Raw genomic sequence first — 17,381 nt, 5'->3', positions numbered from 1 at the left:
TGTACAAGATGTATTAACAAGTGTACTCTACAACATAGTGTACTCTACAACATGCGTTAACCAGTGTACTCTACAACATGCATTAACCAGTGTACTCTACAACATGCGTTAACCAGTGTTTTCTACAGTATGTATTATCTAGTGTAATGTACAAGATGTATTAACAAGTATACTCTACAACATGCATTAACCAGTGTAATGTACAACATGCGTTAACCAGTGTATTCTACAGTATGTATTATCTAGTGTAATGTACAAGATGTATTAACAAGTGTAATGTACAAGATGTATTAACAAGTGTACTCTACAACACATATTAACTAGTGTACTCTGCAACATGTGTTAACCAGTGTAATGTACAACATGCGTTAACCAGTGTATTCTACAGTATGTATTATCTAGTGTAATGTACAAGATGTATTAACAAGTGTAATGTACAAGATGTATTAACCAGTGTAATGTACAACATGCGTTAACCAGTGTACTCTACAACATGCTTTAACCAGTGTATTCTACAGTATGTATTATCTAGTGTAATGTACAAGATGTATTAACAAGTATACTCTACAACATGCATTAACCAGTGTAATGTACAACATGTTAACCAGTGTATTCTACAGTATGTATTGTCTAGTGTAATGTACAAGATGTATTAACAAGTGTACTCTACAACATGTATTAACAAGTGTACTCTACAACATGTATTAACAAGTGTACTCTACAACATGTATTAACAAGTGTACTCTACAACATGTGTTAACTAGTGTACTCTACAACATGTGTTAACCAGTGTATTCTACAGTATGTATTATCTAGTGTAATGTACAAGATGTATTAACAAATGTACTCTACAACATGTGTTAACCAGTGTACTCTACAACATGCGTTAACCAGTGTACTCTACAACATGCGTTAACCAGTTTACTCTACAACATGCGTTAACCAGTGTACTCTACAACATGCGTTAACCAGTGTACTCTACAACATACGTTAACCAGTGTACTCTACAACATGCGTTAACCAGTGTACTCTATAACATGCGTTAACCAGTGTACTCTACAACATACGTTAACCAGTGTACTCTACAACATGCGTTAACCAGTGTACTCTACAACATACGTTAACCAGTGTACTCTACAACATGTATTATCTAGTGTAATCTACTGCATTTATAACAGTTTTCCAAGACTGTAATGGAAAGCATGCAAGGAATAGTATGTATATATTAGAGATATAGATGTCGTTTGTTAAGAACCTTTTTACTCTATTGTAACAATGTTGTTGAGCTTGAGACAAAGTCTATTCAATGTTAGGTATAAATGTTGTATAATCCTGTTTAGTGATATTGCAGAAATGCTTTACTATGTTTTGGGTGTATATTTATGACTTGATGATATAAATAAGTCTGTCTGATTTCATTGCCGTTTACGATCTCATCATGTTAATAACTTACTTTAAACTGTCTGATTTGCCAAAAAGAATCACAAATTTTTGGAAGTTGTAGAATTTTGAACAAATATGCAAGAAAAGAAACGTGTCCTTTAACATTAGTATTTTGTGATTCATTATTATTTTACTTATATCAAGTTCTACTTACTTTATACTAGAGAGAGCTATATGTTGATCTTTATGCACATCTGATCTTAAGAGCACTTAAATACAAAACATTGGGTTTTAATGTAATGCATACTTCTGATAATTACAATAGTTATTATTTTTGCTACAAAGCAATGTGTTGTAGGTATTAAAAATAAATTGTACTTTGATTTCTGTAAATAGAGGTGTGAAGCATAACTTCATATACTTTCTTAAGAAGCTTTGAGCATGTGTTTTTTTGTTTTATTAACTCTTCTCCTGGGGAACGTTTTAGCATTTTCAATAAGAGGAAACAAATTGCTCTAACTTATATTTGTAGGTGATTGGTATTGGAAAATTTCGAATATCTCCTGAACTGTGAATAAATCAGAATGATGATGTTTATTTTACACTATTTATATTTCATGCTCACTGGGATGGGCATATAAATTAGAAACTGTCACAAAAATTCTTAATTTTATTCCTATAAATGCTACTTTTAGATTCAATCACAAATATTCTAACTTAAAGTCTTAATGGAAGGGTAAAACAACTAAAGCAGAAATAGTATACAGTAAAGTACTTTAACCCTGTATACATGGGTGGGGGTCAAAGTGTGCATGACACAACCTTTTTTTATAGTACACTTCAACTTGGTATTATGTATATGATGTCAGAGTTATCAACTCTTCATTTTACACTAAATTACTGATGAAGCGAAAGTTTCAGGCAGAGGAGTAGAAACACATTAGGGTGGTCCTTAAATGGTATAAAATTTAAAGTTTAGAACTTGTAAACTCTCATCATTCAGATTTGTTTGACTGTATAAGAAAACTTAGCAGGCAAAATTGTAAGCATGTTATGGAATATTTAGTGGTTGCTCAAGGCATCTAAAAAAATTGAGAGCATTTTTTTGTCTTAAAATCTGGTAGGGACTTTTGTTGAACTTTGTTGGTGTTGATTTTTATCAGCTTTGCTGGATATTGGGTACCTTCATCAAGTTCATGTTCATTCATTGCTTTTATCATGGCTCTCTTTGTGTCTGACAATACATTTGGGTTTAAAAAAGCCAAGGCTATCAACACTTCACTAAGATACTACAAATGCCCAACAAATTTCTTTGAAGATGATTTGGATATGGCTGCGTTGATTTCTTCATATTACTGTAGACTCTGAAGAAATGTCAGTTTGAGGAGCAGAAATTACATCAGGGGCAATGAACCAAGCCCTAATGTAAAGTTGGATTAAGAATATGCAGACATCACAAATTCCTCTGCTTTCATGTGCAGTCAGTCTAAACTGATCACGGAACATGTAGATTTTGAGCACATACAAGCACATACATACAGTGAATTCCCAGTGCTGCTGGAACCACTTGAAGATTGCAACATCTGGTCATGAGGTCTGTCCCATACAGGAATTGAACACACATGAAAGAATTAGTTCAAGTATGTGATGTCGACATGTGAAATACAGTAGATTTCTATCTAATTTTGCTTCAAGTAATGCACATATGCCATTTTCTTGACTAGTATTTGTGATTGTTGTAATCAAAACATACTGCCTTAATGAGATTCTGTACTCCCCAGTCTTCTAGTAGCCTGGTGAAAGCAGCAGCTTGAGCCTTGCTGGTCCCAGACACGATAACTGGCAAGTGGTCTACTTGTTCTTTTCCAGTGAGGTCACTGAGAAATTTTCCATCCCAATAAACAACTAGGCTGTGTTTGGTTTTAACAATTGCATCAGATTTTTGAAAATGTCCTGACAAAGATTACACTGTGTTCATCAGATTGGTGAACGATTAATTGTCAAATCTTGAACGTCATGACCAAGGCACTTGGCAGTGGCAATAAGCATGAATGTAGCAGCCAACTCAGGGTCTGTGATACTTTTTCTTGCACTCTTTTTAGGCCAAGAAGATGATGGTTCTTGTATCATTCTGTTCCTTTCTGCAAAGCCGTCATCTGTATCATCTTTCTCATTACTGTCAGCACTGTCATTGCTCCAAACAACTCTCTCATTCGGTCTTTTTTTCTTCTTGTTCTGCTTGTTGCCATCTCCTTAATTAATCATTCTTTCCTTTCTTTGCTCTCAATTCCTTAATAGTAAGTACGTTGTCTACTGAGCCCATACATCCCTGATGTCCTTTCTGTGTACGAAGGCATCTTGATGAGCAATATCAAACAGATCATCTAGTTGGTCAGTAAAAACTGCTTCATTGGCTCTCTGCTTTTCTAGTGGAATCTTTCTTTAGCTTTCCCTAATTTTCAAAAAGTGTTTCAAGCTGTTTGATAGCATGCTGTTCAGGTCATATTGGAATTCTAACTTTGTTCCAAAATAATGAAACTTCTCTGATGACAGCTGTTACTCTTTCACAGATTGTTTTTTTTTCAAAGTCTTGTGATGATGAAAAAAACACACACAAAACCTGGTTTTTGAAGGTAATTTACTTCCTGTTACTTCTGGTTCTTAGTAACCACAACAAAGCCTTGCTTCTAGTTGCTGCTGCCATTGCCATTTTCATCAAAAAATTATTGCCAGCAAAGTAGTTTTATCTGGTTTTTCAAGATTTATTTATCCTATAGTATAACTCACAATTTATATCTCGTTTTGTTTTCTCAAATTCTATTGAATCTAATTTGCTCAAGTGTTAACTCCTTGTATATATATTGTTCATATGACTTTCTAGAATGTAATTATTCTACAGTATTACAGAATATTATGGAACACTTCAGAACAATAAATAATATTGTGGAACTGAATGAACCATTCTAGAAAAGTAGAGAATAGCAAAGAATATTATAGATCTTTAAAGAATGTTCTGGAAAATTCTAGATTGTATTAAGATATAATACAAAATCACTAACAATTTATATACATAATGTATTTTACCTTGAATAATTATTTACCTGTTAGCAATCCGTGAATATATGCGACAAGCCTTCAGTTTTATTTGTAAAGTACAATGTATCAGACAATACTAGATCCCCTACATAAAAGAACAATTCACAACATACTCAGTAATACTGTCATATTACTGTGTATATGACTAATTTTTAACCATACAAGTATTCTATCTTACATTGCAGGTTGTGTGTAAACAGATAATGAACAATGAATGAAAAGTATATTAAACAAATATGTGGTTTTTATTTTAAACTTCTAGATTATTGAGCAACCTCTAAATTGTGATAAACATAATTGAAATTTTGCCCAAACGTTCAATTTACTTATTGGAACATGTTAGTAGGGTGAGAGTATAGAAAATAAAAAGTTGTGAAATAAGGACCACCCTAATATACAGGGATTATGAGAAACTAAATATGCATTTTAGAGGTGCTAGCAGTTCTTTAATTACAACATGGAATCTGTATGATGGACATAAGTATTTTTCACATGAACATCACCTTACATTCCAACTTGTCAGACTGATGTTGTCAATTTACAGACTTATTTTGAATACAAATACTTTTTTTTGTAACACATTGGATTTTTGTATACAATAGATTTTTTCATTTAACTAAAAGCTTGCCATATTTCATATAGATATACGTAATAAATTTGGAATTATTTCATTTAATAGCGTAACTAGCTGTTCCTTATGGTTTTTGTATTGTTGAGTGTGATAAAAAGTTCATAAACTGTCTTGTACATGTTTTGGTAAAAATCAGCTTGACACATTTAAGTATATGTTAATGGAATAAGGCAAAGGTATATTCAAAAAAGGAACTAAGAAGTTAGTAGTTTACTCATCATTATTGTGTGTAAATTATTAAGAATAGTGAATTATTATTTATACAATAATGAGTTTGAGTGCTACCAAAGCAATTTTTATAGCATCTTTGTTTCATGTTTTTAGGAGAAATTATGAGCAGAGCAGCTAAGGACTTTGCTGAAGATCCATATTCTTCAGTGAAAAGAGGAAACATGGTTCGAGGTGCAAGAAATCTCTTGTCAGCTGTCACACGACTACTGATTTTAGCAGATATGGTAGATGTTCACAGACTATTGAAATCTCTGAAGACGGTAAGATTATCAGATCTACTGTAACATAAATTGATATTCAACTTTTAAGTAATTAAAATTTTTAGTAGTTAAAGAAACACTTTTTACTTGTACAAGACATCAATATGTCTTCTTAAGTGCACTTTGCTTCATTACTTTATGACAGGCTAAGGTCTAATTGCAGACAGTCTGTTGATTTTAGAATAAACTTATAGACTTTTCAAAGTTTATACAGTGGTAAGTGTTTCTATTAACCACTCAGTAGACTGGCCTTTCACTTTTAACATCTCAAAGTACAAAGTCATAAATACAAAAGTGAAAATTGACCTTAACATTACTTCATCACTGTTGTGAAGGTTGATTTTGCACATCTATTTTTTTTTTGAAACTTGCCATCTAATTATCTAAAAATAACTTATAGAAATTAAAACGTTTTTCACAGTATCCTTAACTTTTTATAAGATGAGAATGTAATATAAGATATAATGTTTTTATTTTTGAAAGCAGACAATCTTCAGTTTGAACTGTTAAATTATAAAATGGAAGTTGAGAAACCCAGGCAAATAACATGATGTACTTGTTTCATGAAAAATGTGTTCACCAACAGTATATAGTGCTTGTAGTTTAATTATAGTTTAGACATCTAGCTTTTTTTTTTTTTCTATATAGACATATCAGAATAAAGTGGTTTCTTAGAGTGACACTGTGTATGAAGCTAAGTAAAGAAGATCAATTTGAAAATTAACAGCTTATAATCTAATGATGGGTGATTTTTAACATATAGGAAGTATATTTAAATTGTAAAAATAGTATATATCAAACCCTTAATATTTTACTAGGAATTCTGTATCCTGAATAAAGTAAATAACTGTTGCAATGTAAAAAGTTCAAAGTTGGTGCTAGATATTTAGGCCAAAAATTAAAAAAAATTGACACTTAATGGAAAGACAAGAAAAACTACATGCAGACTACAATGTGGAAAAGGTGAAATGTATCTAAATATGTAGTACCTATCTGTTTTGGGTCACATCTGTTAGTGTGTGTATCTTCGTAATTGGATCAGTCATACTTCAGCAAATATTTCTCTGATTAGGATATACTTTAGCATTCCCATATTGTCATTTATACTATAGCTTTATTTGTCTATCACTTATGTGTTATGCGTTTTGTATTTGGCTTTTTTATCTAAAATATCAATATTCATCAGAAAGGAGAAAACATTAATTTATACTTTTTTTTTAGATGGTTAATTTGATAATCAAAGCTCATCTTATATCTGCAGATATTTTTTACTGGATTAAATTTTACTCTTTCCACATTCAGTCTTGTATTTTTAGCCATTCTCCATCAATTAACAACTAAGATTGTTGTTAAATTTCTCTAACAGAAAAAGAAGGTATTTTAAGTGATTTGAATGTAAATGTTGTTGTAATGCTAAAGTGTTAAATTGATAAAGCAAAATTTCTTCTTTTTTTTCTGCTTAATAAACTTAATGTAACTTAACTAAGAACAAATCCCAGAGTTCCACTGTGGTTTGACATTGATAAGTATTTGATTTGGGTTGATTAGTTTCTATAATTATTACTACCTCACTGCTCCTTATCTATTACAAGGTGGAGGGTGATCTCGATAAAGTAAAAAATGCTTCAAGCCAGTCAGAGTTGATGGAAATGTTCCGAAGATTTGGAAAGAATACAAATGATCTGATTCAGCAAGCAGCAAAGAGACAAGCTGTACGTGAATGTTTCACTTTATTTTCTTATAACATTCTGTGTTTTCAACCTTGATTAATAGTTATTAATATCTTACTCAAACATGTGAGACAATTTTAGAGAAAATGTGACTGCTTTTTGTTGGAGATCAGAAGTACAACTTGTTTCTGGTTTTTGAAATGTATGGTTATTTCTTGACTCAATATATTCAACTTACTGGAAATCTAAAGGTTACTCACAGCACATAATGACAGTCATTGTGGCTTGTGACTATTACTGTTGTAACAATACACCACAATATTAATCCCTTTAGGTACATGTAACATAGCTCCCACAATACTCGAGTTTATGAGTACCAGTTTTCTCCGAAGGATGGGTACTTGTCTACAAGTATGACCAGTGTGCTCAGTTTTTAGCTACGATCACTTGCTGCATGTGTACAGATAAACACGGACCTATCAAAACAATGCCCATTGACGCCAGACCATTGCTGGCATCCATGTGGTGCTGTGCTTTGCATTAAAATGTCATTCCTAAAGGTTTTTGTTATAAACTAGCACAACTGACATGCTATTCAGCTGACAAGCAATTTTAATATCAAGTTTGCTGGTCTTAATCTACTCATTACTCTTAATGAACAAATTACCCTACAAGTTGTCAGTGTTCACAAATTAACTGATTAATGACTCACATGTAACATTGTGAAATTATATACCATAATAGTTTGTAGTTACTACATAAGTTACTCCTATGGATTTATGTGTATAAAAGCATGACTAGAACCATGTTCAATCTTTTCCTAAAGTACATAACTGAATGTGAAGACCAGCTGTTAAAAGAAATCCAAACAGTGCCTAGCATGTGATATGGAAAACAATGTCATTACACATATCCTCTGAAATTTCTGCTACAGAATTGGACATTTTATAATTGTTCTGCTGCTTGTATAACATTTTATGGTTGTTACAGACCTTACTGCAAAGATTGTTCCTGGAAATTTATGGTGGTTACAGCTACACTGTAGAGTTAACATAAGTTTAGGAAAATCTCCGTAGATGAACTCTGTTTACTATCAGGCTAACTTGGTAATATCATAGTAGTGTGATGTAATCCCATTTTCTATACATACTGGATGCCAATAAGTTGTGACTGCATCAAGAAAAAGCACCTGCCAAATCAACTATCACTTCCTCTGCAATATGTTTTTATTATGTTATTTGCTGACATACTAATTAAACCATAGATTGATGTGCCTTTTATCTGCTCCTTGAAAGTTGTTGTCCAAGCACATTTGTTGCAAAACATTTAGAGAGACAAGGGACAACATTCACTTTCAAGTGCACAGCAAAATCCTTCTGCAATGGTATACTGTTTTGCAAAGCAGTTGTCTGTAACCAGGGTTGCCACATAGAACATTGGTGAGTGAAGTAGTGGCTGTAAGGCCTAGGTAATAATGCATGTACACTAATACCTCCCATTGTGTGTTATCAAGAAAATAACTATAGGAATTAGTTATTCATAATGTGAATATTTAATCTTGTTACAAAATATTCCATTACTAATATGTAGATTTTATGATCTCTGTTTAATTGCATTTTCTTCACTAATACCTCCCATAGTGTGTTATCAAGAAAATAACTATAGGAATTAGTTATTCATAATGTGAATATTTAATCTTGTTATAAAATATTCCATTACTAATATGTAGATTTTATGATCTCTGTTTAATTGAATTTTCTCCAGGTTACTGTCAGACACTACTAGTTTGACACTGGAAGTGTTTGTAATCTTGTTTGTAGCATGGTTAGTTTAGTATACAGTATATAGTGACCCCATGCTGGCATTCTAGGGTTAATAAACTTTTACAGCTAAAATATATATGTTTTGCAAACATTTTACTCATTTGTGTGTGTGTATTTAAATATTTTAATGAGAGCTTAAGTAGTAGATTCTTGGTTAAAAAGTGCTTCTTATCTTTGACCTTTCTGTTTTTGAGTATTGGGTCTATTGTGAACCTCCCAGTAGTTTCTGTAAGTCATTTGGAAAATCAATAAGATGTGTGACTGACAGATCAGTAGAAGTATTGTGTAGTGTAAGTCCTGACTTTTATTTTATGACAGGAAAGTGTGTGTATATCAACATAAAAAAATCACTACATGCAACAAAATAAACTTCATTATTACCGGTGTTTGTGCTAGCATTTTGAGTCCCAGGAACCCAACCACATTGAAAAATGGGGTGTCCTTACGTTTTAACACAAAACATCAGAATTTTTTTTATTTCCTCATTCATCAAGACACACAGTTGCGTGTCATGTGGCCAAAACAACCTGCAGGACACATTGTGTGTTATTAACAGGAGTGATAGTTTAGCAATTTTCCACTTTCTGTAGTTCGGACTGTGGTATTCCAAACTGTCACTTATTTTCAGTTGTTGTGCTCTACTGGACTCTTACTTCACGTACCAAATTTCAAGGCAACCCAATTTGAAATATGTGAGATATGAAATCCCCAATTTTGATTGAATTTCTTTCTTCATGCAGAAAGTATGGAAAATTTATTTGATACAATGATAGATCTGTACAGCCTACAATTAGGTATCAAACTTGTTCTAAATATAAGATACATGTGCAAAGTTATTCAACAAAAATTGCTCAATTTTGACCAAATTTTTTGTCCATGCCTACACAAAAAGTCACGTGAGCTATCAGTCTGAAATTTTTACTAGAACTTCACCTAAGAGTAAAACACCTTTACATACAAATAGGACCCTCAGTATTATAGCATTAATTGTAGTGCACATTTGATAACTATTCAATAATGTACTGACTGAATACAAAATATAACTTCAGTATTTTGAGTTTAGTGTAACTGCAGTTCTTATTTTAAGGACTGGGCATAACTCAAAAAAGGTTTTAACTAGTTAGAAGAAGTGTGGAAATTCAAAGAAAACACAATTATAAAGTTTTAACTACCTTAGATAAGTGCAAGACTTCTATAGTTTAAGCTTCTGCTGTAGAGCATTACATAGTTTTAACCTCCTATAACCTTTCCATAGAATGCTTTTATGATTGAAGCTTCTTTAAGAAACTTTTTTTTTAATAATGTAATCACATACATTTGTTATTTTAGGAACTCAAGAATCCTCAGTTACAGGATGACCTTGCTGCAGCTCGAGCTGTGCTAAAGAAAAACAGCATGATGCTTTTAACAGCTTCTAAGGCAAGTCTCTTAAATAGACTGTAGTGTGTAGAAATGCAGAATGTTACATTTTCAACAATCAGTTTGTGTTGTTCTTAAGCCTTAAATACATATTGATACTTTCCTTTCAAGAATATTTTAAAGTAGTGGCTTAGCTGCATGATGTTATGGTTTCCAATATTCTATTCTAATCTCTAACATAAAAATATTATTAAGAAGCTTAAATTTGAATTTTTTCATTTCAACATTTTATTGATTCATTTTGGTTCCATTATTTTAACCCTTCAGTTATTACTTTATTAGGGATGCAATATTTTTTCACAGTCGACTTTTGTCTTTTCTCTTAATCAACCAGGTTTTATTATTATTTATTATTCTCAACTTGCAATCTGTGGGTCACGGGTTTGAATCTCTGTCCCAGGTGTGGAAGTGTTATAATGTGATGGTATATAGTGCATTATCTTGTTGAAAGAATTATATTCTTTTCTTCTATAAATGCATAATGTCAAAATACAACAAATCATTCATTGTCATTTCTTAACTATCACCAGTGAGTCAAATTAAACCATTTAAGTCCAAACCATAACACTACATCCAACACTCTTCACAATAGAAATAAACCCATACCATGGTACTGTATCCAACACTATTCAGTTAAAATAAACCCACACCTTGACACTGTATCCAACACTCTTCATAGTTAAAATAAGCCCACACCTCGACACTGTATCCAACACTCTTCACAGTTAAAATAAACCCACACCTTGACACTGTATTCAACACTCCTCACAGTTAACCCTCTCTCCAAAGGCATCTTTTATTGTGCATGTCACAAGGTTTTAGTGAGTTACATTAGAAATATAATTAAACTTCTTGTTTTTTCCTGTTATAACAATTAGTATAGCATAAAATCATAGATAATAATCCATATTTTAATAGTATACAAGTTTTAAGTTCCTACTTTTATAAGGCAATATTTAAAAAATCTTGAATATCCCGTAGTGTGAGAAATGTGATATTTTTTTCTCCAGGCAACCCCTCTTCTCTAATTTATTTTTCACCACTCCAAGAAGTACAAAATTTAGGTCAATATTTTATATTAACACATTCATTTCTTAAGCACATTATCCACAGTAGACTTCAATATGATTGAATAATGGGCTGTAATATCTTGGACACTAATACCACCAATACTGCACATAGTAGACATTCCTCTGTTTAAATCTTTAGGTTGTTTCCTTGTTGTGCCTTGACTTCAACTGGTTGTCCTTAGCAACTGTTGACCTTTAATAAACCCTATACAGCAGTGTTCCCTGGGATCAGTGATGATTACCAACTAAAGTGTGCTAGTCCAAAGTTTTTGGTATTGTGCATAATAGCATGGAATATAATCAAAATTGTCTTAAGCAACCAGAGTTTTCCAAGATGATACCTCACCTCCGTACACAGAATAGCTTAATTCCTCATGCATCTGCTTATGAAATTTGCATGTCACTAGCCTTGAGCTAACTCCTACTAGAAAATCATGTGTTTAACATAAACTATGCTAATGCATGATGACATCATCATGCACCAAAAGCCCTCCACCAATAGGAGAGCTACACAAACTCCTTGCACAGTAACTCCTCATAAGCACTTGTGCTTGTAAAAACTTTATTCTTAGATGAGGCAGACCTGTTTTTAAACATGTTAATAAATAACGTGAGATTGGCAGAAGTTTACAAAACTTAAAATTTGTTTGCATTAAACTGGTTTTTGCTACAACAGAATATATAAGTTGAAAAAAAAAGTTTTACTGCTTACCTGTGACAAATTCTCAAGTGATGGTACTTTCCACTTCATATCATGTTAGTGATGTTGTTCCCATTCCTATCAAGGGGCCTGTGTCTATAGTGGTTACTGGAACCTTGTTGTCTGTGGTGGACGTGTCAGCCTTTGTTCCACATGTGAGTTCCTTCATGCATACTGGCTCTCCTCCTACTGTCTATTTGGCTTACATACCTTCTCCCCAGATTGAACTTAATTTGGGTGATTATGATTTGACTTGTTGTTTTCCCTACCAGGGTTTGCTCTAGGCACAGCTTTGTCTGTAGTGAGAACTCTTGACTCTTCGTGTCTTTTACTTGACATTAATTTGCAAGTATGTTCTTTTCTTTCTCTATTCCCTTTGTCTTCTGGTTCCTCCTGTATTTTCCAGACTACTTTGTTTCCTTTTTTCACATGACATTAGAGTTTACGGAGGCTTTTTTCTCATTCCACTGGACACCTGTACTAACATAGCCTGCTCAACTATTTGTCCTGGCTTACAGCCATTATTCATTTCCATTCCTTGATTCCAAGTCTTTTGAATCTCTTTTACCTGTTTGAGGTGGGGTAGGTAGACCCCTTAACTCTACTGTTCTTTCTTGTGCTCAATTTGTGCACTTTTGTCTCTCTCTTTTTTTTTTTCTACCTTCCTACTGCATTGCCTCTTGTCACTTCCCTTTATGTCTAAGACACTTCATAGTGCTTCAGGAGAGAATTCTACAGAGAGGTTTGTTCTCTTATTTTCACTAAATTGGCCCATACTGCTACTTCTGTTCAATCCCTCCTTACATGGTTCCTATGCTGTTGAGATTTGATGCTCTCCTAACCAATGTACATCTCCCTCACACTCATATCTGTGATCATCCTCGGCTCTCTCTTTCTTTGTCCAGAGGTTTTTCGAGGTGTTCCTGACTCACTGTAGACCCAGACTGTTGCAACCTATCATCAGTCCTCCTTGTCTACTACAGTTTCTCATCTTTCTCTACCTTGACGTACTATTCCTATTCATAGGCTTGTTAAATCCACATCTCATGTTTCCAGCCTTCTTCTACTTTCTGTTCTCCCACTGACCATTGTCATGTTCGTCACTCTTTTTGTTGATCACTACATTATCAGATGGCTTTCTGGCTTTCTTCCTTAGCCTTTGGTCTCCAATTTTGTTCAAAAGATGTACTATTCAGGTTCTCACCCACAGCTACCTTTCCCCTTCTCCTCCCCTTACACCTTTTTTCATTTCCTTTCCTCCAACCTCCTTTATCTGCAGTGTCTTGTAGATGTGGTCTCAGATCTCTTTCCCAAGAGCACCATTGTGAGGGTATTTACTCCTCCATCTGGTTAATTCTCTCATCTTACAGTTCTGTGTTCTTTCTTTTACTTTGCATCTGCACCTCTTGTCTTTACTCAAGTCATGGGGGCATTTATCCACCATGTTCTTGGATCAAAGCTGAAGTTTCATTTTACTTGGAATATTGGCTTATCCTCACACCCTTCTTGGGAGGACTTCTCTCATACCTGCATTCTTCTGCAGGAGGCTGCTTAGCTGGGCTAGCTTTTTAAGGCTTCCACATCTTTTACATTCTCATCCTATGTTCATCTCTCATCTTATTCAGCCTTCATCACTTCACTTATGAGAGATAAAAAATATTGTGTCTCTTTTCACTTTGCATATGAGGTTCTTGTGCTTTTGGTATCTGTCTTTCCTTGTACCACTCATTCATTTCAGCCATACACATTGGGGCTTCCTTCAGTGGATGCTGCAGATTTGGTGTGACCTTTCTTAAGATTCATTGCCCTTGATTTTTAACCTCCCTTCTTCTTTTCCCAAGGTTTTACCTTGGCAGCTCGACTGTTCCAAGTCCACTCTCTTTCACTGTACTTACTTCCTCCTCTATCTGGATCAGATGTTTCTTCCTTAACACTTTGAAAGATTGGGAGGGCTTGTTTTTTCACATTTTGTCACATCAGATTCTTCAACTGTCTCACTCTTTTTTGTCTTATTTTCACCAAACCTAGGATGAGAACCTTTAGGCTGTTGGTGGATAAATTTGCATCCATCCATCTACCTTTATCTTGTTTGGCCCTTTCATCTCCTGCATGGTTTTGACTCCCTCAGGTTACAGTTCTTCCATATGTCTACATACCTTCTTTGAGAAAGATAAGTAAATATTTCTTTTTTAGTGCCCTTTTTTCTATCCCATTCCTGTTGTCCTCCAACTCTGGCCATCTATCAACTAAACTGTTGGTTTGTTTGAAGTTGGCTCATCTGATTCTCTGGTACTCCGAATCATCCCCTGGGGTGGTGTACCTTGAAGAGTTCCTTGCTGTTATGCACAGCACTTGTGAGAAATAGATCAAGAGTCTACACTTCTTGGGAGCTCATTTAGGTTTAATTTTTGCACTGGCCTGTCTGCCACTTCAGTGTTGTCTCCCAAGGTATTCTTATTTTCTAAAATCTGCATCAGGCCAGGAGTAATGTAAAGTGCTCAGCTCATCCACCCTGGCTCTACCAGTGTAGTGTTCACTGTTGAGATGGGGTATCTTGCATGGGGTATGCTCATGGTATTCACACTACTCAGTTGTCTGATTTAGACCATAACTTTCCTTGGACTAGCATGAAAATAGCTACCACCAGGGAAGTGTCTGCTCACTTCTTTGGCTTTTGCTTGCCAGCTTTTAAAAATAGGGTTTTGTGGTCATCTATTGCACTGTCTCCAGTGAAATGCCTTACTGACAGGCATCCAATGGGGATCTCGTTACTACTTAACAGTTACTAGTTACTGTGCAAGGAGCTTGTGTTGCCCTCCTATTGATGGAGGGCTATCACAAAATGAAGGTGTCAACATGCACTATTGCAGTTCACGTTAAACATGATTTTTAGCTGGGAGTTAGCTCAACGATAGTATCATAGTCTGACATGCGAGGAATGAAGCTGCTCTGTGTCAAGAGGTATCTTTCTAAAATACATTTTCAGGTAAGAAAAATGTCAACTTTTGATACATGTTTGTACTATAATTGATTTGATAGAAATTACCTTGAATCTGAATTTTCTCTTCTAGTAATTATGTTGTTTATAATACAGAAAATAAACACATCATATAATAATAATAATAATTCATATACTTAAAAAAAATTTTATTCATTAGCTCACTGTAAGTAAATTGTAAAATTGTTGTCTTTCTAGGTATATGTAAGACATCCAGAGCTTTCTGCAGCTAAAGAGAATAGAGACTTCATCTACAAACAGGTTTGTGAAGCTGTCAACACTATTAGTGACATTGCTCAAGGAAAGACTTCTGGCAGTGCTCTCGGTGATCTTCCTTACAAAGGTGCAGGTGAACTAGCAGCAGCCTTGGATGATTTTGATGTATGTAGCTCTCACATGATTTGTAAAATAACTAAAATAATTTTCTTAACATTTGTATTATTTATGTAGCTCTCACACAATTTCTAAAATAGCTAAAATAATTTTCTTAACATTTGTATCATTTACATTATGTAGCTCTCACACGATTTCTAAAATAGCTAAAATAATTTTCTTAACATTTGTATTATTTTTGTAGCTTTCACACGATTTGCAAAATAGCTAAAAAAAAACTTTCTGTATTCATTTTCCAGCTAGTAACAAACTGAAGTGTCTGAACTCAAAGTTTTGAGTAATCTTAAATAAGTATGGTTAAACTTTTGTAACATAAATAGTTACATGATGATAATGTATACTTTCCCTGTACCTCATAAGTCTGCACTATTTATTGAATTCCTGTGTTTTGTGTACATTTACTAATATTTTACAAATTGTTAGAAGAAAATGTTGTTCTTTTTTTTTCAAGTTTTTGTTTTGTATTATTGGACAACATTACTAGGTTAATTCTGGATGACTTTTTAAATACAACATGGTGAAAGAAATTGTACCTTTCAAGTTTATAACATTTAACTTTATACAAAAATGTCATTGTTTAAAGCAAAAAGATACAATTGATAGTTAAGTAGGTTTCTCTTCTGTTCGAAGTGCTCTTTTTATTCCTATTTTAAAACTAATGGTGACCAACAAGATGTTGAAAGCAACCTGTGATATTGATCCCTAATTATGACCAAGAAAATTCAATGAAACTGATTAAAATGTAATCACTCAAACAAGATAAAGGTTGGTGAATTAGGTAGTTTCTATGTGGAAGATAAGGACTTGAATACCCCGCAATAACTTAAATAGAACAGCATGAACACATTTTATACCTATGTTTTTATAATTGTAAGAAAACTTCGATTCAGGATGGTCAAAATACAAAGAATGAAATTGGTTGAGTTTCAGTTTTTTCTCAGTGTTACGTATTTTATGTTGGAAGGCAAAAAAAACGAGTACATATTAATAACAAAATATATACTTACAGTAGCAAGATTATATATATGGTATTTTGAATTTCTTACATATTGTTTTAATGCTTACGTTTTGTGGTATTTTTTGACTTGCATGAGGAGTCGTTTGAAAAATATATATAGATAATAAATATATTGTATATGAGTTGGTTTAAGTGTCAGATTTTAGAACATGTTCTGATTTACCAAAATGTAGATTAATAATAAAACTTTTCAGTTCTAGTTACTGTAGCAGTTTTATTTTCAATCATCAGAAATGCCAACAATGAAGTGTGATTCGTTGTTTTGGCTTCAAGTAGTTTTGATCTATGTTTCATTAAAATACAATTAATGCTCAGTACACTTGATAAACAACTATTGTGTAATTTTATTATTAAATGTCATCCTTTACCCAGCAAAAAAAAAAGATTGGAAAACTATAAATGTGTTAAAATATTTCTTTTTAAGTTTTTGTTCCTAGAACTGTCATCGTGTTAACTGAACAGTATAAAAGAGGTAGAAACTCAAGTGTTTAACTTGTGATAGCTAACGTCATGGAAGTGTGTTCTTACCTGTATCACTTATTTTTTAGTATCTACGTATTGTTGATAGCTAACATCATGGGAAGTGTGTTCTGTATCACTTGTTTTTAGTATCTACGTATTGTTGATAGCTAACGTCATGGGAAGTGTGTTATGTATCGCTTGTTTTTAGTATATACGTATTGTTGATA

The 17,381-nt window shown here is 33.3% G+C and overlaps 1 protein-coding gene across 2 annotated transcripts in view; it reads left to right on the top strand.

The window, feature by feature from the left end:
• The first annotated feature begins 5,438 nt into the window (after window positions 1-5,438).
• LOC106466305 (catenin alpha-like) overlaps window positions 5,439-17,381 on the top strand; it is a 49,469-nt gene continuing 37,526 nt past the window's right edge. Inside the window, exons 1-4 of one of the 2 annotated variants that reach the window (XM_013926575.2) lie at window positions 5,439-5,601; window positions 7,194-7,313; window positions 10,424-10,513; window positions 15,480-15,662. In XM_013926575.2, the coding sequence (XP_013782029.1) occupies window positions 5,443-5,601; window positions 7,194-7,313; window positions 10,424-10,513; window positions 15,480-15,662 (552 nt within the window). In that variant the 5' untranslated portion in view covers window positions 5,439-5,442. The remainder of the gene's footprint in view (window positions 5,602-7,193; window positions 7,314-10,423; window positions 10,514-15,479; window positions 15,663-17,381) is intronic. The other variant, XM_022394277.1, reaches the window with a different exon arrangement.

Source organism: Limulus polyphemus, unplaced genomic scaffold (genome assembly GCF_000517525.1).
Source record: "Limulus polyphemus unplaced genomic scaffold, Limulus_polyphemus-2.1.2 Scaffold2216, whole genome shotgun sequence".
Lineage (NCBI taxonomy): Eukaryota > Metazoa > Arthropoda > Merostomata > Xiphosura > Limulidae > Limulus > Limulus polyphemus.
This window is presented reverse-complemented; position numbering and strand designations above follow the sequence as displayed.